The sequence below is a fragment of the Lissotriton helveticus genome, chromosome 11, assembly GCF_964261635.1.
Source record: "Lissotriton helveticus chromosome 11, aLisHel1.1, whole genome shotgun sequence".
In the NCBI taxonomy this organism is placed as follows: domain Eukaryota; kingdom Metazoa; phylum Chordata; class Amphibia; order Caudata; family Salamandridae; genus Lissotriton; species Lissotriton helveticus.
Window position 1 is genome coordinate 33,109,941 of NC_136072.1, and position 25,653 is coordinate 33,135,593.

General features: G+C 48.3%; 1 protein-coding gene across 1 annotated transcript in view; it reads left to right on the forward strand.

Annotated features, from left to right (window-relative positions):
• Positions 1 to 25,653, forward strand: part of LOC144792796 (uncharacterized) — an 844,113-nt gene that overhangs the window by 709,381 nt on the left and 109,079 nt on the right. Inside the window, exon 68 of the mRNA XM_078667999.1 lies at positions 17,644 to 17,760. Coding sequence (XP_078524125.1) covers positions 17,644 to 17,760 — 117 coding nt within the window. The remainder of the gene's footprint in view (positions 1 to 17,643; positions 17,761 to 25,653) is intronic.

Consider the following 25,653-nt stretch of genomic DNA (forward strand, 5'->3'; position numbering starts at 1 on the left):
CCAACAGTTGGTGGCATTGGTGGCGAGATTGTGCTGGTGAAGGAGCTGCACGAAAGAGTTATTCCAAAACTCCTTTCGTCTCTCTCTGAGTTGAGGAGAGAGCGAAATCAGATAATGTTCCTTCATGGTGGTAGGCTGAGCAGTGGTCAGGAATGTTTCGTGAGCAGGTGCATTTTCTTCCACAATCCAGAGTGTGGTCATGAGGAGAAAGCAGAAAAGGATTGCGATGAAGAGTGTAATTGTCTTTGAGCTGTGGAGTCTGTCTGTACTTGGGTTTCTGTAGTGGGTATTTCCTGTTGCTTCCATCATCTTCTTATCTGGCGCTTCCATCATCTTCATTTTCAAGGTGCTCGGTAGTGGGCAGAACCACAGACTTAGTTTAGCTTCTCTCCAGGTAACCCTTGGTTGCTTTGGGTCACCGTTCTGAGATTCAACTTAGTTCGTGGTCTACTTAGCCGAAGCTCCCTCCTTTCGACGCAGGAAATACCCTTCTCTGGATGGCACAGTGGGATCAGAGAATTTTGAAAGTTCAAGTGCTTCGGTATCAGGATAGCAGGTTAGCGACGGTCGGTCTTTGTTCAGGAGCTCTTCTTGGTTGTCGATGTTTTCCGTCGTGGCCAGGGTCGAGGAGACCTTCTTACAGTGGTGTGCGTGCAGCCAGTGCCGTTTCCCCTCCACACGAAGAGCCGTCCGGGTGGTGATTAACACTTGCCAGGGGCCCGTCCACCGGGGTTCCAAACTCTTCGACCGCTGAAAGTTCCGGATCAGCACAAAATCTCCAGGTTGGATGGCGTGACCCGGACCCCTGGAAGCATCGGGGATGGCCTGTTGCACCTGCTGATGAATGACAGACAGAGTTTCAGTCAATTTATACAGATAATCAGACATTAGGACGTCCGGGACGTCATGAATGGAAGTTGGTTTCGGTGCAGACCAGACACTCATGGGTCGACCGAAAACAACTTCATAAGGTGTTAAGTGATGTCTGGTGGGGGTGGAACGCATCGATAGCAATGCCAGTGGGAGGGCGTCTGGCCATTTCAGACCCGTGGTAGCCACTATCTTGGCCAGTTTAAGCTTTAGTGTGGCATTGTGTCGCTCAACAAGTCCAGCAGACTGGGGGTGGAAGACTGAGTGAAATTTCTGCTTGATGCCCAACCCCTTTAAGATGAACTGGATGACTTCGGCTATGAAGTGGGGGCCATTATCGCTCCATAAAATACGACAAAGGCCGTAGCGGGGGAAAAACTCCTTTAACAGTACTTTTGCAGTGGCCATAGCAGTGTTGTCACGGGTTGGTTATGCTTCCACCCATTTGCTAAATGCGCACACCACGACAAGTACATATTTCAGGCCTTGGCACCTGTCTAGCTGGATGTAGTCCATCTGCAGGACTTCAAATGGGTGATTTGGGACCCCAAATCCTCCCCGGGGTACTACAGTTCCTTTCCCGGGGTTGTGTTGCAGGCATATCAAGCATTGTTGGACCAGACGTTTGGCGGAATCTGTGATTTTATCATTGTGCCAAACTCTGGAGACAAGTTCAATCATGGGGGCTGATCCTATGTGGGCAGGGGAGTGCGCCATAGCCAGTATGGGAATCAGGTACGAGTCAGGTAGCAACCATTTGTTTGTGTCTCTTGTCCGCCAGCAGCCTTCGTCATCTTTTAATCCCACCCGTGTCCATTCAGTCAGCTCGTGTTGTGTGCTAGCCGTTTGAATGTCTCTAATAGTGTCCCTAGCGTCAGTCCATTTTTCTGCTTGTGACCTGGTCACGTACATATGTGTTGTCGTCCTATTTTCAGCTGTCGTTCGGGCCGTGATGTCGGCTAGCGCATTTCCCTGCCCAATGATGTCTGTCACCTTTTTGTGTGCCTGGCATTTGACGACTGCAAGCTTTTTGGGGAGAAGGACAGCTTCGATCAAGGCGGAGACTAGATCCCCGTGCAAAATGGGGGTGCCGTGTGAGGTCAAGAATCCCCTTTCCCTCCAAAGGAGCCCAAAATGGTGAACCACCCCGAAGGCATACTGGCTGTCGGTGTAAATGTTCGCTGTGGTTCCGGCTGCCAGAATGCAGGCTCGTGTCAGGGCGATCAGTTCTGCTGCCTGGGCAGATCGTTGTGCGATGCGGGCTGTCTCGACTATAGTTCGAGCCGTGGTGACTGTATAGGCAGCGGAGGTGGTGCCATCGGGGAGTTTGATGCAGGAACCGTCCACCCACAGCTCCCCGTCAGGGTCAGGGAAAGCCGTGTCTCTGAGGTCAACCCTACTTCTAGTCTGTTCGTCCGTAAGAGTCACGCAGTCATGTACAGGGTGCACATTGGGATCGTTCTCTGGCAAGGGTAACAGAGTTGCCGGGTTCAGTGTGGTGCATCTTTTCAGGGCGATATGGGGTGCAAGCAAAGTCAGTTCGTATCCAGTCAATCGTGCACTCGTCAGGTGTTGCGTCTTGGTTTGGTTCAGGAGGGTGTCAACTGCATGGGGTACCAGTACCGTGAGGGGATTCGAGAGTACGATCCCCTCACTCTGTCGGATAGAGATTGCAGCAGCAGCTACAGCTCGAAGGCAGGCAGGCAAGGCTCTGGCTACAGGGTCAAGAGTGGCAGAGAAGTAAGCGCACGGTCGTTGCTTTGGGCCGATGGCCTGGGTCAGGACAGATAAAGCGCACCCCTCCCTTTCGTGAGTGTAAAGGGAGAAGGGCTTTTTTGTAATCAGGGGTACCTAGGACAGGGGCCGAACAAAGGGCATCTCGTAGTTCCGTGAAGGAGGTTTGACACTCAGGGGTCCAAGGGAGTGGGAAGGGGACGTCTTTACCTAGCAGAGAAAGCAGCGGTTTCACAACGAGGCTAAAGTTTGGTAACCACTGTCGGCAGAAGGAGGTGAGGCCTAGTAGGGAGCGAACCTGTTTCTGGGTCTTAGGGACAGGAGTTTCGAGAATGGTTTGGATTCGATCAGGAGTGAGTTTCCTTCCTTCTTTGGACAAAAGGTGGCCTAGGTAAGTGACCTGGGGTTGGCAGAATTGCAACTTCTTCTTGGAGACCTTGTGGCCATTTTCCGCAAGGAAATGCAGGAGTTGAATGGTGGCTGTAACTGCTAATGGAGTGGTGTCGGCTGCCAAAAGGATGTCATCGACATATTGCACTAACACCACTCCATCGGGTAACTGGACTTGATCCAGTTGTCTCTTGAGGGCCTGGCTGTAGATGCTAGGGCTTTCTGTGTAGCCCTGGGGTGCTCGGCAGAACCTATATGAGCGGGCTTTTAGGGTGAAGCCAAAGAGATATCGGCTGTCTGGGTGGATGGGGATGGAAAAGAATGCGTTTTTGAGGTCAATGACAGTGAAGGTGGTGGCGGTAGAAGGAATCAAAGTCAGGATGGTGGTGATGTCTGAGACCACAGGGTACTGGGGTACCACCACTTTGTTGATCTCTCGAAGGTCAATGATAAAACGGTATGCTTTCTCATCTCCCTCTCCCTGTTTCTTGATGATGGGCAAGATAGGGCTGTTGCAAACGTTGCTAACCACTTCCTCTACCACTCCTGCGTCTATCAGTGACTGAATAATCTTTACCAATGCCTTCTCGCCCTCGGGTGGATATCCGATATTGTGGAAGTTTTGGGAGTGTTGCGTCTGGTCGGACAGTAATGTGCACTGGGTGAATCAACATGCGCCCTACGTCCGAATCCGCCTTGGCCCACAGATACGGAGGCAGAGTGTCAAGCAGGGATGTGTCAACGTCGGTGATGGAAAACATGCGTCGGGGAGAGCAATGTCTAAGCAGAACGGGGTTGTCGTAAAGGAAAACTCGAACTCCGTCTTGAGAACATCTGATCGTCGCTCGGAAGTGTTTCAATAAGTCAAGTCCCATAATGGCGTCAGGGCTATTGGAGGAAAGTAAAAACGTGGTGTCAGTGGTGTTGTTTTCTACGTCAAAGAGGATCGGGCGGACAAAGGGTTAGTGGAGGGCGTTCCATCGAAACCTGTCGATGTTATAAGTGAGCCAGACAAGGGTGCCCTTGGAATCAGTCGTTTAGATAACGCACTACGTGTTGCGCCAGTGTCTACCAGAAATGGAGACTTGGTACCCAGGACCTTAGCAGTGACGTAAGGGCCTTGCTGGTCAACATAGAGCTCGACTGGATCCCTCCCTTGCCCTTGGCAGTCCTATGCAAAGTTGTGGGCGTCATCATAGTCAGATTGCTGGTATTGGTTCTGTCTGGGTCGATCAAATGTATTTGGTCTGCCTGGTCTGTCGTTGGTCGTGTCATTTGGGGGCCCTCGCTGTTGTCCCTTATTTCTCGGTCCACTTGCTATGTCCTTGGGGTCTTTGTTTCTGATTATTTCCAGAAGAACTGGGCACTGGGATTTCCAATGGCCAGTTCCTTTGCAGAAAGCACACTGGTCCTCTCTAAGGTCTGTACGTCCACTGTGGGGAGTCAAAGTGCGGTCCTGGGGAAATGCAGCCTTAGGGGCGTTCGTCTGATAGTTTCCCCGGTATTGGTCTCGTCCTATAGTCACCCCTTGCAGTTGGGCCATCATCACCCTCTCTTTCAAGTCCTTCTTCTTTTTCTCTGTTGCCCTATCGTTTTCATTTTTCTGATGTTCATAATATTGGGCCATCTGGAGGATAGCCGTAGGTTTGGAGGCTGCCCAACTACTCTCGCTAGCCTGCAGTTTCTGGGAGACCTCCGATGACAGACCCTTAACATAATTCTGGACAAACAGATGGTGTCCGGTTGCAGTGGTCATGTCCTGGCCGCTGTAATCGGAGAACACCGTTTCAAACCGGGAGAAGTATTCCGATACATCCTCCTGGGGTTTCTGGCGACAGGCCGTTACTATCGACCAGTCCACTTTCTTTTCTGGGATCAGGGTTTTTAATTTCTGTACGATTTTATCTGGAAGGTCTAGAATGGATTTCAAAGGCTTTTGTCCAGGTTCTCGTTGTTTATCGATGTTATCGAGTTGTGACCAGGTATGTCCAAACAGCTCAAGGTGGTCGACTTTCCGGATTTGCTTCCACACATCAGCTGGTAGACATAACCCGAAAAACAAGTCGATGTCAGCCAGGGTCATAATCGTTGAACCTAGGGCTGTACCCAATTCAGTGTAGAAGGCAGTGGGGTTTTTACGTAGGTCAGGCAGAGATTTTCGGAATGTCAGAATCTCTTGCCGGTCCCATAGCTGGTAGACCCAGTTGTACACTACCCTTCCTTTTGCATCTGGGTGGTTTGCATCATCGTTAGTCCCTGCACCTCGTGGAGGAACCCAGTAAGGGGCAGCCTCTCGTATCGGCATCATGGTGTTAGATTGCTCAGTTTGTGGTTCGGTCGCTACGGATGTCATGGGTTTAGTTCCCGATTCTCGTTCAGTGAGGTGGCGGAAAACCTCAAGCGTACGCGTAAGGAGGTCCGTCACATCACACTCGCCCTCATCCCCGATATCGACCTTCCGGTACAGAGTCGTTAGGCTCTCGGGACCTTTGTCTCGATATCGGTCCTCGTATGCGTTCAAGACATGGTAACACAGTCGTACGGTAAAATGTCGTCTGTGACTCCCGGTATACGAGTTAAACATATCCGTGATGTACTCTTCATCTTCCTTCCTTTCTACCAGTGTCCTTGCTATCTTGTCGATCCCTGTTCGCTCATCTTTGCTTAGTCTGTTTGTTCTTGCAGAACCAGCCCTTCGGGTCTCAGGGTCGCCTAACGTTGTCGTTTGTGTAGTATTTAATACAAGGGGTTCGGCCGGCACAGAGGCCATGGGGGCCGAAGCTGTGGTGCTACCTTTGTTTGTACCTGGGGGTGGTGGGTGCTGTGCTAAGGGTTGGGAAGGGGCATATGGAGGGGGCATGTAAATGGTCGGAGGACCTAACAGCAGATCATCGTTGGCTCGTTGTCTCGAGGGTAAATCGGGGTAGAGCATGGAGGACGTTCTAACCGGACACTGACTTGATGTTTCCATTTCTAGTTTCTGTTTGGCTTTCTCTCTTTCCTTAATCTCTCCTTCTAGTTTCTGAGCAGCTAGGTGGGCTGCTTTTCGCAGCTCTTTTCCCAACCTACTCTCAGTTTTCTTTTTACGTTGTTCAAGTTCTTTGCGCCACATGCCGAAACTATCAAGCATAGTGGGCGTTGTCTTGTTTTTACCAAGGGCTGCTTCTAGCGCGTTTATATTGTCATCATCAAAGGATCCTATCAGTGGCCACTGACTTTCTCGATCCTTTTTCGTATATTTATGCCACAGTTTGTTATAGGCTATAGCGATCAATCCATGCTTCATGAACATGTCCTTATTAGGGGTGCCTTCCAGTGGAGCCGGATGGTTCATCTCTAATAAGCGGTCCGGGCTAAACAGGCTACCAATCAGTGGGGAGAAGACAGACATGACGGAGCACAACGGGGACAAAAGTCAGCACTGCCTATCTTATCACTGCGTGCAAAGACTAGACAGAATATTCCTATTCTACGTTGTTTGCAGGCAGTGAATACCTCATGAACCAATATCAAATAGTCAACGTTCGGTCAAAAAAACAATTCAGTGGGGAGAATAAGTAGGCCCGCAAAGGTCTGCGTTACCTACCCTTTCACTATCTGTAAAAAGGGGGGAGGGGGGCTCTTTCCTGTTTGCAGACAGAGAATCTCCAGAAAACAGTTGCGAACAATAGTTCAGTTTCAAATAATTAATCAGTGGGGGAGAAAGATAGGCACGACGGCTGCATTGCCTATCCTCCACTGCTTGCAAAGAGAGAGCCTGTTGTTTCTCCGTTTGCAGACAGTGGATCTCCAAATAAATTAACAAAGAGTAATACTAGTATTTTCTAAACAATTCAAATAATCATTTCGCAATTCGTCGTGTTTACACGACCTTACCCGGACCGCATGGACAGTTTCTTGTCTTCCGAATCCAGCGCCCGATCGTCCTCTTTTCTTCGTAATCCTCGCGGCACTCCTGATGGTTCCCAGTCAGGACCGTAGATCACTCGAGAGAGGTCTGTTCGGAACCAGTGAAGTTCGGATGATCGGCTGTCAGACGAGGGTCTATCGGACAGGTGCACTCCCGATCGTTGCAGTCGTTCACTCTGTCGTCAGGACCTCTCCCACTGGATCCACGAGTCACTGATGGGCCCCACGTTTGGGACGCCCATTGGAAAAAGGGTCAGGCTACCAACCAGAATAAAAGACCCTTAAGTATTGCCCGGCGGTGTCGCCTCTTAAACCCACAAGATATTAATCAATGAAGAGGCAGGCGCTGGAGACTGGAAGGCAGGAAACAAGGGTTTTATTCTCTCCGGAGGAGAACACATCAGTTCGGACAGCAAGTATCGTCACGAGGTGCTCTAACCGCATCTCTGAGGCCTGGCCTCTTATACACATGTTTATGATCTTTATTGCAGTTTACACATGCTTGTAATGCTTTGAAGTACGAAAGGACATCCTCGGAATCTCCCCTTCAGGCCCGTTCCCACACACATTTACAGTTGAAGTCCCCACCCCGGTCACAATAGGTGATGATTGTCGCGCAGCTGGACATTCCGCCGATTCACGGAATGTGTGGGGTTGATCGGATATCATAGGGTGGGGGCTTTGATCCTTTAACGGGAGAAGCTTCCTACTGTACGGGGGAGGGGGGCAATAAATAGTATCCGCAGAGCCAGGTGGCGGCCTGGGAACGAGGAAGACAAACGGGCACACAGGAAAAGGGGGTTTGTATCAAAGGGTCTGGGACCATGAAAGGAACGAAGGGAGGTGTCGCGCTGGGAACAGGATGGGGTTCTGAGGCAGAGCTGCGCTGAAGAGGGGTTTACGACTCAAGGCATGTGAGAGCGGGGGGGGGTTGTCAGCGCGCGAGGGGGGGATGCCTGCGATGTTGAGGGAGAGAGAGAGACGCGCTGGCTATCAACGAGGTGCAGGGAGGCCATGGTGCTCAAAATGGCTGCCGCTTACGTGCACAAAAGGGTTCAAGAAGAGCAAGATGGCGCCGATAATGTTGACGTTTGCAGCCTAACTTTTAACATCCTCCACGGCTGCCCTACCTATTTGCCGATCCCGATCTCTAATCTGGGCCCCCGGCACTGCATACTGCGTCGGAACACCCGGTGCCTGCAGTGAGATGGGAGCGGGATGCGGGCGAGGGCGCTAAGCGGAGGGGCGGAGCAACAGGCGGGGGTCTGCCTCGGCTCCCGGTCCACGCTCTGCTCCGGCACGGCTCCTGGCCACTGGAGAGCATTCTCCTCGACACCGATGCTCCCTCCCTGAACCAGAGAGTGTGGGGCACTTGCAGGGCTGCTCCGATCGTTGCTGGAGCCGTGGGAGCGGTGAAAATTTGCAGTGCGGGGGAGAAGGCGGCGGCGTACAAAATGACGGTCGCAACCTCGCCGAGAGCGCCGACAGCTGCTATCCCAAACAGGAGGTACGGTTGAAGGTCACAGCACAGAGGCTGACACAAGCTTTACAAAACCCAGGTGCTTCATTAGCGGCATTTCACTGGAGGCAGTACTCATAACGATATTCCTTCCCGCGCATGCCTGACCTTAAAATGGCGGCTGGCGGCAACCTGCAACTGGCGATCGGCTCCCCCTACTGAGCTTCTGAACCCAACTCTCACAGCCCTCACACACCAAAAGCTGCCCCTGATCTGAAGAATTTATGGATTCCTCCACTTGGAGCGCTGAGGTTGTCGACATCACCAGACTGCCCCGGGGTCACGCAAGACTGATCTGGATTTCCACGGACCTGCTCATGGTGGTGTGCGCGCGCCAGCCTACCACACAGTGTGCTGACGAATACCACGTGCCTGTACCATGACTGTGGTAGGGAATATCGAAGCCTTGCAGGACAATGTTTCATACCAACCGTCTCTGTCTACAAGCAGGCATCAGGCCGAACGGGGCACTTTCATTTTGGCCAGGGGCACTCTTCTAAGATGCATCGGAGTGTCGGATGACCTTAACTACTCACCCTGGTACGGGAAACACTTGAGGCACTATATTGGTGGACCACAGACTCTCATGGACCTCCTCACTTTTCCTGCCTGCCATTTTGCTGCTGCTCTCGGCTGTTTTTCTCTTGTCCCCGGCTTTTCTTCTTGCCCATTCCTTCGTCTTTTACCCTTTTCCCTCGTTTCCCCCTTGATGTTCCTCAAATGTTTCCTCCCTTTTATGCATTGCCTTCTCTCCCTACCCTTGATTCCCTCCCACCCTACCTTGGTGTTGTGACTTCGTACCCCCTACAACCCCACTTAAGGGAACTCTGCCTGAGGATCTCTACTATGTGTGCTTATTTTTGTTTATAGGGATAACTCTTATCACTAGTATTTGCAGTAGATCTTTTTACCATCTACCGTTCCTATGTGACCCTTGAGTATATCCAGTCATATCCCTTCCCTATGTATATAGAGATAACTCTAATCACTAGTATATGCAGTAGACCGGTGTGCTCTCTTCCATTTCTGTGTGACTCTTAGAGTATATCCATGTGCATCCCTTCCCTATGTATATAGAGATAACTCTAATCACTAGTATATGCAGTAGACCGTTGTGCTCTCTTCCATTTCTATGTGACTCTTAGAGTATATGCAACAAATGATTGCACACAGTTCCCCTGGGATTAGTGATTGCGTAGTGCAGTATGCTGTCTTCCTCTCTTCCTAGCGTGTAAGGCGTTGATATGCCTCAGTGCAACAGGGAAGGGTATCCCTTGTCGGAACTAGGGATGCCTCACACAACAGGCTGGTTTAACGGCTGTTGTCATGTCACCAGCTAGTCGTATCGTGTCATCATCGGCTTCCTGCTCCAACGTCAAGCCGGCGCTGCAATGCCTGACGGGTAGCACGGGGTGCTACACTCTTGTGGAGATCTTTTGTTCCTTGCCGGTAGATGTAAGGGTGTGAGGGCCCTAGTGAGTGAAGTAGTGAGCGTGAGTGAGGTGGGTTAAAAAAGGTTGGTGTGTTCTACTGCTTTGTCTTTAATCGTGTAGTTCACCACCTTAGTAAAAAATGTGAGGGGCAAGGGGACTACAGTAGCTACGAGTATATCCATGTGTATCCCCTCCCTATGTATATAAAGATAACTCTAATCACTAGTATATGCAGTAGACCGCTGTGCTCTCTTCCATTTCTATGTGACTCCTAGAGTATATCCATGTCTATCCCTTCCCTATGTATATAGATTAATGACTAGTATATGCAGTAGACGTTTATACCATCTTAGAGTATATCAACGTGTATCGCCTCCTTGTGTGACTTTACATCTTGTACATTTGCCATTTTTTTCCGTGTGTACCCTTTTTGTAACGCATGTAATCCTAAATCCTTATGTTTCTCAACTGGTGCTTATGTAAAGCGCTCTGACTCCTTCGGGTAAAGTTCGCGCTATAGAAAATCGCACAAATAAATAAATAAATAAATACCCTGCCAACTTATGGCGAACAAAGTGGTACAAAAGGGGGTGGGGATGAACGGTTTGTCTGAACTGGGGTGGCAGAGTGGGCTAAAGAACGGTGATGGATTAAACCCAGATCTGTTGACTGGGTGTGAGTGTTTGATTGGTTCATATGCTCCATCCATCACCACCCCTTTTTGTACCACGGAGATCCTGCATGAGCATAAACAGAACCAGATTCAGGACCTCGTCAGGATCTGCTGGAGATCCTGCATGAGCATAAACAGAACCAGATTCAGGACCTCGTCAGGATCTGCTGGAGATCCTGCATGAGCATAAACAGAACCAGATTCAGGACCTCGTCAGGATCTGCTGGAGATCCTGCATGAGCATAAACAGAACAAGATTCAGGACCTCGTCAGGATCTGCTGGAGATCCTGCATGAGCATAAACAGAACCAGATTCAGGACCTCATCGGGATCTGCTGGAGATCCTGCATGAGCATAAACAGAACCAGATTCAGGACCTCATCGGGATCTGCTGGAGATCCTGCATGAGCATAAACAGAACCAAATTCCGATCCTGGTCGGCTTCTGTCTCTTCCACTTAACACATTAGTTTAACAAAATACACATCATGTGTGATGAGCATTTAATGATTTGCATGGTTTCTTGTTCTTCTTAGGTAATGGGACATTCTGTGCTGATATCAATGAGTGCAGTCATAAGCCACGCAATATTCGCGCGACCTGCACCAACACCTTTGGAAGTTATACGTGTGCCGGAAACTCTGGATTCACATGTAATTCCAGATTGATCCTTGTTTGCTTGGGTGGTATCACGTCTATATGGGGACTTTGACGATATCTGGCCTATCATGATGGGCTTTGCAGGTGCAGAGCTGAGCGCCTGATTTTATGCGCCTACCGCGTGTGAAGGGAATTCATTGAACCCAAGGTTTCAATTAGCTGAGTTTGTACTTTATTTTAGACAGCACAACTCAGAAACAGAAGGAGGCGATAAACCAGAGATATATCGGGTTTAATGAATTCAATGCAGACACGCAAAACTGGCACTCACCCTTCATGGGAGATCCCCATGAGCATTGCTGGCTAACCTAACCTTCTATGATTTATTCAGCTGAAACCAAGAGACAATAAGTCAATCAAATCTACTACCTTCTTATTATCAGATCTGCCTCCCACTGCTTTAACACTGATAGTCTGAAGGATACCACATTTTTACCGCTTCATTGCACAGTGTGCTGCATTGCGACTGGATACTGAAACCTGGGAATGCTTGTCACAAAGTTTGGGAATCATTCCTTCAACATCAGTTGGAGTGCCTTAAAGTTGTGGAACAGCTCCTCAGTGGAATGTGACTGCGGCCCAGTATGGAGACCATTGACTGTACAGAACAAATGTCTGTGCACTGTAGCCTGTGAGCCAGATGTACAAACCTTTTGCATTGGGCTTGAACACCAAAAGTGATGCAAACCTGAGCAAAATGTTTGTTGGATTTAGGTTCCAGCTCAAAACTATGGGTTACCGAGCATCAAGCGGGCATTCTGTGGTGGTGCATGGGCGTTCTCTTGAACCACCCATGGTTTTGATGTAAAATCCTATCTATCATTAACCCGTTCCGTGCTGCTGGAGCACTACCTCCCTAGTGCTGTCGCCGACGGAGCCCCGCCCACCTTTTAGAACGCCCGCACTGCGCCAAAGTAACGGCCGCAGTTAAGGCGTTAATTCTCAGAGTATGGCCTGTGCCGCATGTGGCCTTCTTAACCTTTGAAAGCAGCCACCTGCCCTACAGCAGCACTAGGCTGCTGTTTGGTCGACTCAGCGCTATCACTAAAAAGATGTTAAATAAACAAGCAAGTATTTATTTAAAGGTTAATTGTTATAAAGGAAAGGAAGTAGCTAAGGAGCTCTCACCGCTTAACTTAAGGAACACCTTCATTTTTAAAGACATCTTGAAGCAAAGGTGTACAAACATGATAAATTCTCTTCAAAATTCGAAAGATGTATGTCATTAACAAGCACAACCATTTCACCTAGGTACATCATATCATATCAGTATATTGAGAAGTATTTTTTAATGATAGTTTTCAAGCATGAATTTAGAAATATGGATTCATCTCGCCATCCTGGCAACAATGCCGATAGTGAACTGAGGGCCGGATGTAGGAAGGTCATTACCGGTCGGTAACAGCCGAAATGACCGGTAATGACCGTTGTCACATTTACAAAGTGACGCATGTAGGTAGATGCGTCACTTTGTAAACCCCTGCGCTACATTATACCTGAGCCAGGTATAATGTATGCAGGGGGGGTGTTCCCACGCAAGAAAGGGTCATAGAAGTGACGCAGTGAAATCTACCAGATTTCACTGCGCCACTTCTAGGACGCAAATGCACAAAAGTGACGCAACTCCAGCAATGCGTCCTTTCACATGGGGCAAGCCCCATGTGAAAGGGCCTGCGTCAGTCTTACACCTGCTGTGAGGCAGGCGTAAGAAAATGACGCATTTGTGTCCTAGAAGTGGCGCAGTGAAATCTTATAGATTTCACTGCGTCACTTTTACGAGGCTTTTTGCGGGGGAACGCCCCCCCTGCATACATTATACCTGACACAGGTCTAATGTAGCGCAGGGGTTTACAAAGTGACGCATCGGCTTAGATGCGTCACTATGTAAATAGTGCTCAACAGGAGGCATGTTTTTACACCGCCGATGCGTCACAAAAAGTGACGCACCAGCGGCGTAAAAGTGACGCAAGGGCTCATAAATGAGCTGCATGGAGTTTAACTGCAGCTTGTCACTCTCACCTATGAACATTAGATCACACTTAATGTATAGCATCTTGCCTAAGCAACCAATGCCCATTACATATTATAATTTTGCAACTTTGTCACATTCTCCAGAGGAAGTAGCGGAACAGCATTCAAAGTTTTACAGCAAATTTTTACATAAATAAAGTTCAGTACTGTATACGAGTTAATAGGATTTTTTAAAAATGGTGTTTGTAATGGCGGTGTTTCAATCACAAGAATGTGAAGAAATACGTGTTATTTGAAAGTGGCTTTGACACTTCCTAGTCAGAATCACCTCGTAATCCTATCTGGGGTAGGTCATTGTCATGGCCTGACTGCTGCTACTGTGATATTACAAGTACTGTTCAGTTACATTTAGGAATAATTTGTGGGTGCCTATGGTTCACCAGCTCTGTCACTACCTTTTTTTAAATTTTTTATTATTTTGACAGTTTCCGGTCAACACATTAATTTATTTCTTTTCCGAAAATAGAAACACCATACCAAATTTCCTAACTAAAAATACACAACAGTGAAAGCATTCTTTGTTTTACCAATAACTGTGGGGCCATTTAACAAATCTTCACTAATTTTTCAAAACTTATATTATATATCAGAGGTTTTTGAGTGCTTTGGTACTATCAAGGGGTACTTCCAAGCCATGTCTGCATTCCTCTTTTTATCGGACAGCACCTTTTCAAATCCCCCATTGTCATATGATTCAGAAAGGGTTGACCAATGTGTATCCTCCAATTCCCATTGTTGTGCACCCTTGGGACCTTAATTTAGTCACTGGAGTCAAGCTATCCTGGCTGAAGACGGCTGATAGCCAAAAACCGGTCCTAGGATGCTTGATTCCGGTCCAGGGAAGACATGGCTTGGCAGTTCGGTCTGGACTGTTCCCATGAGGCACAGGGTCAAGACTGGTTGGCATATGGCTATATCTTAACTGGGGTGGCTTGGTGAGCAAAATAATGATGGATTCGACCCAGATCTGTGACTGGGGTGAATGTTTTGCCATTGTGCAACATTCCGTCCATCATCTTGTGTGTTTTGCTGTTGACCTTAATTTAGTCTACATTGTTCCTATAGGGGCTCTGTTTGAGGCTGTACATAGTGTCCTTCGAAGCCTTTGACTCTCTGAACTGTGGGGCAGATTTATGATGGGAATGCGCCACGTTTGCGTCACGCAACTGCGGCGTAAACGTGGCGCATCCCTACGACCCATTTACAACGTGACGCATCTAGGCAGATGCGTCACGTTGTAAAGCCCTGCGCCCCTTGTGGGCGTTCTGGCGCAGGGTGGGCGTTCCGGGGCAGGTGCGCCTCGCAAAAGTGGCTGAGTGAAATCTATGAGATTTCACTCAGTCACTTTCAGGCCAATGCTGCGTCAAAACCCTGCGCCTGCTTGAAGCAGGCGTAGGACTTGACACAGCATTGTGGAGATGGGGCACCCCCGAGCCTTGCTGGAGCTGCGTTGCGCTTGCGACGCAACTCCAGCAATGCGCTGCCTTTACGGCACAGATGCGTCACGCATCTGTGCCGTTTTTGCCCCATGGTACGCCGCATTGTAAATGCGGCGCACCATGGGTGGCGGAGCAGCGGCGCAATATGACTGGCGCATCCCTGGGGATGCGCCAGTCATCATAAATCTGCCCCAGAGTTTTTAGTGGCTGTCACCTCTGCCAGAAGATTGTGTGAATTCCAAGTCCTCAGTTCCTGTCCTTTAACCTCTTACTATCCCCAAAAATTGGTAACGGATCCAGGGCTGCTTCCTGTCAGAAGTGGTGACTTCTTTCCACGTGGGTCAGACCATCACTCTCCCTGCCTCTTACCCCCTGCCGCATCCCTCGAAGGAGGAGGAGCGATTGCATCAATAGGATCCTAGGTGGGCGATCAACTTCTTTTTGTACCACACCAAGGACATACATTTGGATGACCAACTGCTAGTCGGATACTGAAGTACTATGGGTAAAGCGGTGCAGAAATGAACTCTTTGAAGATGCGTCATCCTTTGCATCAAAACTTTAATGCTTTGGCCAAAAAGACCATCCACAAGGCATCCTTCCACGAGAGCCAAGTCTACAAATTCTGCTCTTGTAATAGGCTTCCCCATCACCAAGGTCAGCAAGGATGCCATGTGGGCATCCCTGCACACTTTCAGCAGGCATTGTGGCCTGGATTCTATAGACGTGCACTTTGCCAGGTCCATCCTGTTTGATTTCTTTGTCTACTAACCCAACCATCAACCCTTCTCCAGGGTTGGGATATTGCTCTGAAATCTGTTCCACGGATTAGGAATCTGCAGGTAGAAGTATCCATCAGAAGAAAAGTTATTTACATGCAGTAGAGATCTCTCTGGTGGATACTTTGTCTAACTGCAGATTCTTCACAGACCTGCCCACCTCCCCTTTTGGTCGATGCGTTATAGAGAAAGTTAAAAAGATCACATTGTATCTTTTGACACTGCACTAATCTGTCAATGTCAGTCCATCCACTTATCTCGAAGGCTTGGAAAAAATGGATTGAAACTGACATTGCGCCCAGGTTGGTGCTCTGTGGCTTTGTGGTTGTCATCTGACGTCTCTTCCGGCTTCAGCTGAAGCTAGAACCCCTACTGGTGATGTGAGAGCTCTAAAGTTTCCAGATCCAGTCTGACATCTGGGCTTGTTCTACAGGGGAGAAATCTGCAGGTAGATAGAGTATCCACTAGAAAGTTCTGTACCATAGGTAAGTAATTTTTCCTCCCATACCATGGGAGATACCTCAACTACATTTGGAGTCTCTTAAACCAACAGCGGTGATACCTCCAATAGAGGGATTGAAGGATAACAGTTGCCAAGTTGGCCCCTTCATTTGGCAAAACATACAAGTGGCCAGATTAGACTCCTGAATCTTTCAGTGGGCATCCTAAAGCACATTGTATGGTAATACGTGTGGCACATTACATAATGGAGGGAATTTGCCCTTGTGTAGTAGCAGAAGGGTATCCACAGATACAGCTGGAGTTGCCAAAACGAGGGTAGACACCCTGATTAGAGTGAGGCTCTTACTTCTTAATAGTTTGAAACGGCTACGTTTATGAAGACTACTATGTGGAATACGGCATTTGCCATAACTATTGTAATGAAACAATGCCCTCATCTCTACTGTATGTAAAGCACATTTGTTGATCTTTAACATTTTCCTAGTTGTGACATGACTCAAAAGGTAAAGATTCCTGGTCTGGACACCTGGTCTGAACCTCATAATGGCCATTACCACCATCTCAGCTAAACATACGGTGGTGTTAATAAGTGTTCTTGAAAGGTTTCAGGAGTGCCTGCAAGCAGCATCCAATGGCAACTAAAGCTGTTGCATTTATATCTATATATATATATATATATATATATATATATATATATATATATATAAAAACCAAAGTATGTCCGTTTTTCCTTTATGCATTACTACACCGTTCATCCGATCGGCATGAAACTTTGGGAAGTTGTTGAGTACACTCCCGCGTAGGTTTCTGGCAAAAAATAAATAAATAAATAAATACATTGTTAAAAGTTGTTGAGTACACTCCTGCGAAGGTTTCTGGCAAAAAAAACAATTGTTAAATATCGGCCCCCCTGGGCCCTTATAATCTTTCCAATACTGAACGTTTACACTTTCCGGTGCGACTCGCTTTTGCAATGACCATCAACAAAGCACAAGGACAATCGCTGTGGACTAGATTTGGAGAATCCGTGCTTCTCACATGGACAACTGTATGTGGGCAGCTCACGCGTCGGAAAACCTTCTGATTTATTCGTCTACGCATCAGACGGAAAAACAAAAAATATCATGTATCCACAAGCACTCGAATAAAAAAACAGAATTAAAACAACACTTTGAAATGTTTTCCATATTAAAATGAATAAGTTTCAATAAAAAGAACACAATGTAAATTGAATGTTATCATAACAAGTTTCCTTAAATTTCCTTTCTTCTGAGATCGCAGCAACGCGCTACGGGTAAGCTAGTAAATTATATACTATTGGTATAGAATGCAAACACAGGTGTGCCACATTTTCTACTGCTATACTTTGTCTGAAACCATTTGCTCAAAAACTGTTGCATGTGCATAAAAGATGTAGGATGCTCAGGTCTAGTGTTTTCGGTGGAGAGCAGTAGAGATAGTAGAGATGGCCGGCCTTCATACGAGGGAGATTTATGTACCTCACTGTTGAATAGTTTACTTCTGTGACCCATGTTCTGATGATGTGCACGTGCAGTTCTGCTGGTGCCAGAGAATTTCCTGTCTGTCTAATCATTCCCCGTGATATTTGCTTGTGGTCATCAAAAGGAAACTCTATATTTTGTCCATTCCAGGTTATACACTTGTCATCGCTGTGTCACCTCACAGATTATATGCTGTGTCTGATGAAAATGAAGTCAACTGAATGTCTTCTTGGTCTTTGATAGGTAATGGGACATACTGTGCTGATAAAGATGAGTGTCTGAATAATCAATGCCATCAAGATGCAACCTGCACTAACACCGTTGGAAGTTACACGTGCACATGTAACGCTGGATTCCAAGGTAAATCCCGTGTTTCTTTGTGTGCTATCCCATCTACATTTGTACATTGAGGTTTATTATCAGCTCCTGTAGGTCTGATCAAATAAATGAATCATGGTTATGGAATGTCTACTTCTGAGTTTGTGTCCAAGCAGAACTGAAGCATGTTCAAACCTAAACTTTGTATTTTGAGCAACAATGGGTCAGTCTTTAAAAGAAGCAAGAAGAACCCAAACCCCATACACTTTAAAATTAATTAAGAGCAGCACCTATATTTTAACAAATCAACACAAAACAGCTTGTCTGAGATTTAAGGTACATTAACAATGATGAGTAGGCTCCTGTAGTCACACACAGAAGGCTCAATTTGCATGCCTTGCTCCAAAATATTTACATAGAAGCTCTAGGGGCAACACCACATCCAGCGCTTTTTTGAATATTTGTCACGCTACTCTGAAATGGGGGGAATAATCCCCCGATCCAAGAGCTTACAGCCAAACACACTCAACAACACACAATTGTTTGAATCCCAATATCCTACTTGCTTCATTGGAAAATTCAAACTACATGTCCAGAACAGACAATGATTAAAGGGGATCCATCAGGAGCACAAAAAAAACACCTGGGGCCTCATTTATGAGGCCGTGCGTCACTTTTACGCCGCCGGTGCGTCACTTTTTGTGACGCACCAGCAGCGTAAAAAATGTGCCTTGTTGCACCATATTTACAAAGTGACGCATCTAGGTAGATGCGTCACTTTGTAAACCCCTGCGCCACAATATACCTGCGACAGGTATAATGTATGCAAGGGGGCGTATTGACGCAAGGAAGGGTCATAGAAGTGACTCAGTGAAATCTATGAGATTTCACTGCGTCACTTCTAGGACACAAATGCGTCCATTTCTTACGCCTGCCTCACAGCAGGCGTAAGACTGACGCAGGCCCTTTCACATGGGGCTTGCCCCATGTGAAAGGACACATTGCTGGAGTTGCGTCACTTTTGTGACACACTCCAGCAATGCGTCACTTTTGCGCCTACAGATACGTCAGAAATACTGACGTATCTGTAACTCCTTGCGCCATGATGCGTCATACTGTAAATATGACGCATCATTGGGGTCGCAAGGAGGTCGCAGTGAAAAGTGACGCATTGCTGTTTTCACGCAGCGATGCGTCACTTTTCATAAATGAGGCCCCAGATGTGTGTCCCATTTCAGGATCTGCAGGGGATACCTTATGAGCATGTCTGACAGAGGATTTTGAGGATTGTCTGGGCTCTGAGCTGGACCCAGAAGAGTTAATGTATGTATGGTGGTAACACAAAACTGTTCTTTGGGTAAAACCAGCTTCAGCGACTTTTCAATGTTGGCGCATAACAAACACAACGTGATATCTTCATCAACTTATCCTTTTTGTCAAACAGAGCTTATCAACCTCAATAAAAAAAATGAGCCACAGCAAAGAATGATTAAAATGTTGTTTTTGCCCTAGTTATAGTCCACTTAATCTAGCACAAATAATCTTGAAGGGCCTTTCATATCTCAAGAGGGATCTATCGGTAAGGATTATTAGTGACAGCTACATTTGCAACACATCAGTTCTTGGCCACATGAAATCCACCCTTGTTGTCCACAATCTGTGGTTAAATGTGACATAAAGCGGTTGAGTTTTTATGTCAGAATATTGAGAACAACAATATCTGATAGAGACTACTAGCCGCTGATTCCTTCACATAGAATTATTCCCAGGCGTGAGACTGAATCCGGAAACTTTTTGCCACAGAATCCCTGCGTGCTGGGGACGGGGCGACACCATGCGACTCCACCCAAGAGTTGTCCGCGTACGTGACGCCAGCAAGGTCCCATAAGCCACACCCCGTCGCGCCTACGTCATTTTTTTCCTTTTCCGCGTGCAACGCAGATCCGGTCTTTGCACGGGCCTATTTTGGGCCCTTTTTCCTTCCTCATTGTGACTATTTTTGGTGGAACAGTGTGCAAATGCCTTTGGGCTTAAAGACTTGCACGTTATGTGGGCGTCTTATGTCGGCGACAGACCCTCACCTCATTTGTATTAAGTATGGGCCAAAAATCCGCTCCGCTCGTGAAATTTGCGGATTTTTGGCAACTTTGCGATCCGTGAATCTTGTGAAATTACCGAAAAATTCACATATCGGCTCACGGGCAGATTATTTTTTTGTTGTTGATGGCCAGCTCACAAGTTACAGGCACACACGGTCACTGGAGGCAAATCTTCTGGCCCTTTACGCAGCTACAACACAGAACCTGGTGGCAGGGATTATTGCCGCACTAGCTTGCAGTTTTAAAAAAACGTTCCTTGGTTCCAGCCACAATACGCACTATTGCCCACCTCATAAAACCAGCCACCTATGTTGGTCTTAACTATACTTCAAAACTTTTTTACACATATGTGGAGAGGCAACGTGTACAATGTAAATTTTAGCTTCAAATGCCGTACATAAAACATAAATAGATGACAGGAGTGATGAATCTCCAAACAAATGGCGTAGCTTTCAAATGATTTTATTGTGATTCATATAATCCACAGCCTACGCGTTTCGCCCAACACGGGCTTCTTCAGGGCTTATTTTTGTATCTTGAAACTGAAACGTAATTTCTCCAAACGAGGAGTCCTCGCTGATTTCCAATCCTGGAAAGGCGAATGTCTCCTGGACCATGCGGTCACCAACTAGCTTGTTTAGTAGAATTTGTTATTTGAAATTTTTTCCCTTCTATATCACGGGTATCCTTACTTCTTGGGTCAAAAAAATCAATGTAACAATAGCAGTGTCGCTGTCATGTGCCGATTTAGGCACAGATGGTTATCTCTTCTAGTGGAGCCTTCCTTCTCGCGTCCTCGTTCCAGAAAAAATGTGCAGTTGCAGTGTAGGAAAAGCACTATACATTTACCCAACGAGGTAGCACTCACTGATTAGCCAGTAGAAAGTACTTCAGTTGAGTAGAGGTATCGCACAAATCGGTGGCCTCTTCTTGGGGAAATATGCAGGGCAGGATTCATTCTGGCACAATTCTCCTGTCACAAAATTAAACCTCAACAGGAAGCACTTACAGATATAAATAAAGCAGGTGCCCGAGTTGAAGTTCAAATTCAGTAATACATTAATCAGCCCAAAAAATCGTGAGCTTCGTCGAGGCTGGGCAGGTGTGCTTTCTCCCCATATCTACCGTCAAAAATTAGCTGTGATGCTTGATGGAGGCCTTTGCACGAGCGCAATCCGCAATCCCTGTGCAGTTCCTGTGACCAGGAGATACTTTCTCCGTCCTCATCTGCTGCTCTGCTGCTCTCTGACCTTTTATAAGCAGAATAGGCATGTGAACTCACCTAGAAGCCCTGCCCGTGTGGCCCCACCCCACACACTAGCGGTCTTCCCGCCCTTTACCCTCTATGATGGACAGCTCACTCAAGGGACCCCGGCGCCCTTCTCCGCGAATCTATTCCATTTCTGAGGAAGGACCCAGGACACAATATGTAGAAAGTCATTGAGTTTCACCAGCCCTTCACAACAGGGGTTCATTGCGTGGAGGGTTCTATTATAACGATTTGGGAGGGGGTGTTAGAAATTGGACTTTAGAACCGTATTATGATATGGGGGCGTTCATTTTACAGAGAGCACTGAAGGGGCCCATTGGACTTTGGATTAGGAGTCTTTTAGGTGGAATGTTCCATCTTCAGAAGTCTTCTGGATAAGGGACCTTTGCCTATTGGGAACGTTCCCTTACCGGGGGTGACGCAGCAGGGGAGCCAAGATAGATGCGTTTATCCGGAGGGGCCACAAGAACGGCGATGGATTACAGTGAGGCGGGGGTCACGCCGGAACCCTCTAACACCATTATTCTGCAGGCTGCGACCTTATAACTGGGGCCAAGCCCATGTCGCCCTCGGGGACCCTCTGCAAGCTGTTCACAAGAGGAGGACGACGAAATTATAAGAACGCTCCCACCCCTTTACATCGGATCGTTGTGTTAGCTCCAAAATCCGCTGTACTCCTTTTACCTACCTTGAATGAAAGGCTGAGGCCCTATGTGCCCCAATGCATCTTGTATGTAGCCTAGACATTACAAGGAGCGCTGAACTCACGGAGGGTTTTAAAGCAGAATAGTGAGGCACTGCATGTTACTAGTTTTATGACTTGGATCACACGTGTGGCTAGAGAGACGCCGGGACTGCTCAACGATTACCCGTCCAGTGTCTGCTGCTAGACCAGATTTAGAGACAGGCTCACATGAAAGAGAAAAGTGCAGATCTTTTCGATAAAACTAACATTTATTGTAATAATTAGAATTTATTTCTTGATATTGTCAGAGTGGGACTCGCCTGTCACTGTTCTGTCGCGTCTGTGTCCCTGTAAGGTTGGAACAGAAACGTGCTCATTCTGTGCTGAATACCAGGCAATCGGTCACAGGTGGTTACGTCAGATCAGGCTGCAGCGTTCGTGATTTGAGTTATCAGCACTGGGTGAAACCAACCCCAGTGACACCACTGGACGCGATTGCAAAGTTACACACACCTGGTCACTGGTGACTGGAGACAACTCTTCTGGCACTTTATGCAGCTGTAGTGTAGGAAAAGCATTATTCATTTACCCAATGAGCTAGAAACAGTCTATTTGTGCAAATTCGCAAGTCCACAAATTTTTTCACGAACTCGCAGAATTTTTTGAGATTTTGTGCGAATTTGCGGACTGCAAATCTGCAAAATTCGCCCATACTTAATTTGTATGTGGTGTTTAGAGGAAGATCACGGCACCACTGATTGTGAGGCGTGCCAACAGTTGAAGGCAAAATCGCGGCAGGCGCGCCGGATGAAACTATTCTCAGAGCGACTCTTAAGGTCAGCTTCATTCCCTCGATCTTCCTCGACAGACAGCTTCAGAAGCTGCCGTTGTCGTCGTCCTCTCCCCTCTCTGATGTCGTGAGAGCGTCGCTCCCTGGTGGGTAAGTGTCGCAGTTTGTCCCCGGGGGCTGGTGTTCGACCTGCTGGGGCCTGGGCTCTCTGCGGGTGATGTGGCCCCAGGTGTCATCCTCCTATCTACCGTTTCCCGGTGAGGGGGCATCGAGAGTCCAGATGGAGACATACGCGGCTGGCGTCTCCTCCTCCTTCCCCTCCTGGGGGGTCAGGGGATCCTTGCCTTGTGTGGGGCCATCCGTGCCGCTGCCACCGGCCCAGGCGCCAACTGGTTTGGATCCAGGCTTGGAGGATGTGGTGCTGTTGGGGTGCGGCTCCTCAGGGGTCCCTCCTTCGGACCATGGCGCCTCTGCCTCGCCGCATACTCCCACGAGAGTCCCTGTGGTGTTGCGGTAGGTCGCCGGGGCTCAGGATGCGACTCTGGGCAGGCAAAGGCTTTCTCCACGGCTGAGCTGATGCCGCCACAGCGCCGGCACCAGCTGGTTCGGGCGGTGCCACAGGGGTCGGTGGGCCCTCCTCGTCCCACTCTGGGTCGAGGTTGGGCGGGGACCCCCCGTCCCCCTCCGGGCCCCACTTGTCTCTCCCCGCAGGCGACTGCCTCGTCCGAGGGCGAGTCGGAGGTTGAATCGTCCCTGGCGCCACCGCATGGGTTGCCAGACCACCTCTGTCACATCCTGGGCCGAGGCTGGCGGCGGACTTCATGTCACTCCCCCGGTCCCTCTCGTTCCTCCACAAAGGCGGCTGCCTCGGCGGAGGTCAAGTTGGCGTCGTTCCGGTGCTGCCCCTTGACCACTTTGGCTCCGGCTCCACTCTGGTCCCCGGCGCGGTGTGACTTGGGGGATCCCTATCCGGCGTCTCCCTCGCCGATGGATGGTGTTGACGTCCTGCCTCTGGCGGCAGACTCTACGGCTCCACACAGTGGTCGTGGCGTGGATTCGTCTTCGGACGCCCCCACTTCTCCCTCATGGTGCAGTGTCCAGGCATTTCCTCACCTTCCTGCTCCTGTCCTGAGGGCTGGGACAATTCTGTGCTCTCCCTTGTCAGGCATCACCCACCAGGTCTTCCTGGGGCCCGGGCTGTTTATTCTTGATCCTGGAATCTTATGCCCGTTGGCACCACTGTGGCTGGCCTGTTGCCTTCCATCTGGGTGGGCTCTCCTTCTTTTCCCTCGTTTCCTTGGGCCCTCTAAGCTTCTCCTCCTGGCTTTGGATGGAAGCTTTGTTGCCTTGGAGGGGTGTGGGTGCTTCGGCCTCTCTGGCCTTGCCCTTGGTTCCTCCGTTATGAGTGTACCATGCGCCAATACAGGCGCTCTTGACAAGGTGCCTGTGTTGAAGAGATGATTGTTTATGTGCAAAAAGGGACACCCTAAATAAAGGTATTTCACATTGTTGCGCCTCCCTTATGCCTCCCCTAGGGAGGCATGGCTTTTGACGCATACCCGTGTTTACAAAATCTAGTAAATCTGGGAATGTGTCAAATACCATGGGTGCTACGTGGGAACACCCACCATAATGCCCATGGCGGGCCTCCCTATCGCAGGGTGAGGCAAAGCAGCGACTTGAGCTGCGTCACCTCAGTCCATATCTACAAGGCCATAAAAAAGCCATGTAGGGTGCCTTTACATGGCCCTGTAGATATGGCCCTGCAGTGTGCAAGCCGCCGGACCATCACTAACAGTGACATCTGGCAGCACACATGGCCCTGTAAATGAGGCCCTTCATGAATCAGTATTAAAATCTTGTCATCACGGTGCAAAAGCTAGTAGTTCAGCCTGGTCATCCACTGAACCAGCCACATGTGGAGTCAGAAGAGTTCATTTTAAAGTTCAATTCTTTTAGCTAATGGTCAGTCTGACATCCACAGCTCCCTGTGGAAGTGGCTTCCTGCCCCAAGATCCGTGTGGACCAGAAGATGTCCAGATTATTTTGGTACCCTTCACTAACCTGCAGCTGGTGCCTAGTGTTTCAACTCCCTCCCCCACTGTGTCCTTTGGACTCCCGCGTGGTTATTGCTAAGCAAGACGAAGCGTTTGTTTGGTCCAGAATTACTTTCAGTTCACGCAACACAGCTCTGCGCAAAATTCCACAGCGCCGCTTTGCGAGAATTTTAAATATACACATCGCAGCATCTGATTTACAGTGGGATTTCAAGGATGCAATGATGTCATTGCCTGCACTTCTGCAGCTTTCCAATATGCAGAGGATTGTAGCCCGCAGAAAAGCCAGTAGAATCTAGCATAAAACTTACACTCAAGGTTCAGCCTCGTGGACAAACATTAACGTGGCGTGAACCAGCAATCGATGAATCGCGAAAATGGGACATTTCACCGACATTACACAGGTAATACGCTGGAATACACAGAATTTTCCCATGACCAGTAATAGCCAATAACCACTGCACTAACCAATAACCTTGGGTTCTGGAGCAGCATGCTGCAAAGGGCAAAGCATTTCAATGCCACATCATGGGAAGTAAACATTATATAAATGCAATTACACTACAGTATTGTAGCTTGTCGACACTGGCGACCCGGGAAAGAACGTTCATGACGTGCAACACATAAGGCTCACGCATCCAGGCCCTTATGAAGGAGGCCGTCACAGGACGCATCATCACCGCCTGATTCACACGCTTCCTTGTAGATAACCATATAAAGCATTATTACTTCACACTCTTCAGCATTAGGGGAACCTAGCACTGCCGCTCTCCATCCGGTGTCAATGCATCAATGCCCTGAAGAAGGTCATTCCTTAATGAACGAAACACGTTTGCTGGAGCTCATGTTGTCTGATGGCGTTTAAAGTAAAGGATTTCCTTACATATAGGAATTGGTCAGTCTTACTTATTGGAAAATACACTTTGGGAGTGCGCCTCTCCACGCTCATACCGCAGCTTAGTGGGTCTGTATTTGTGTAAATTCCAATAGGTTTATTTACAACCTTCTTGCGCCGCGGGTACGTCACGTTTTTC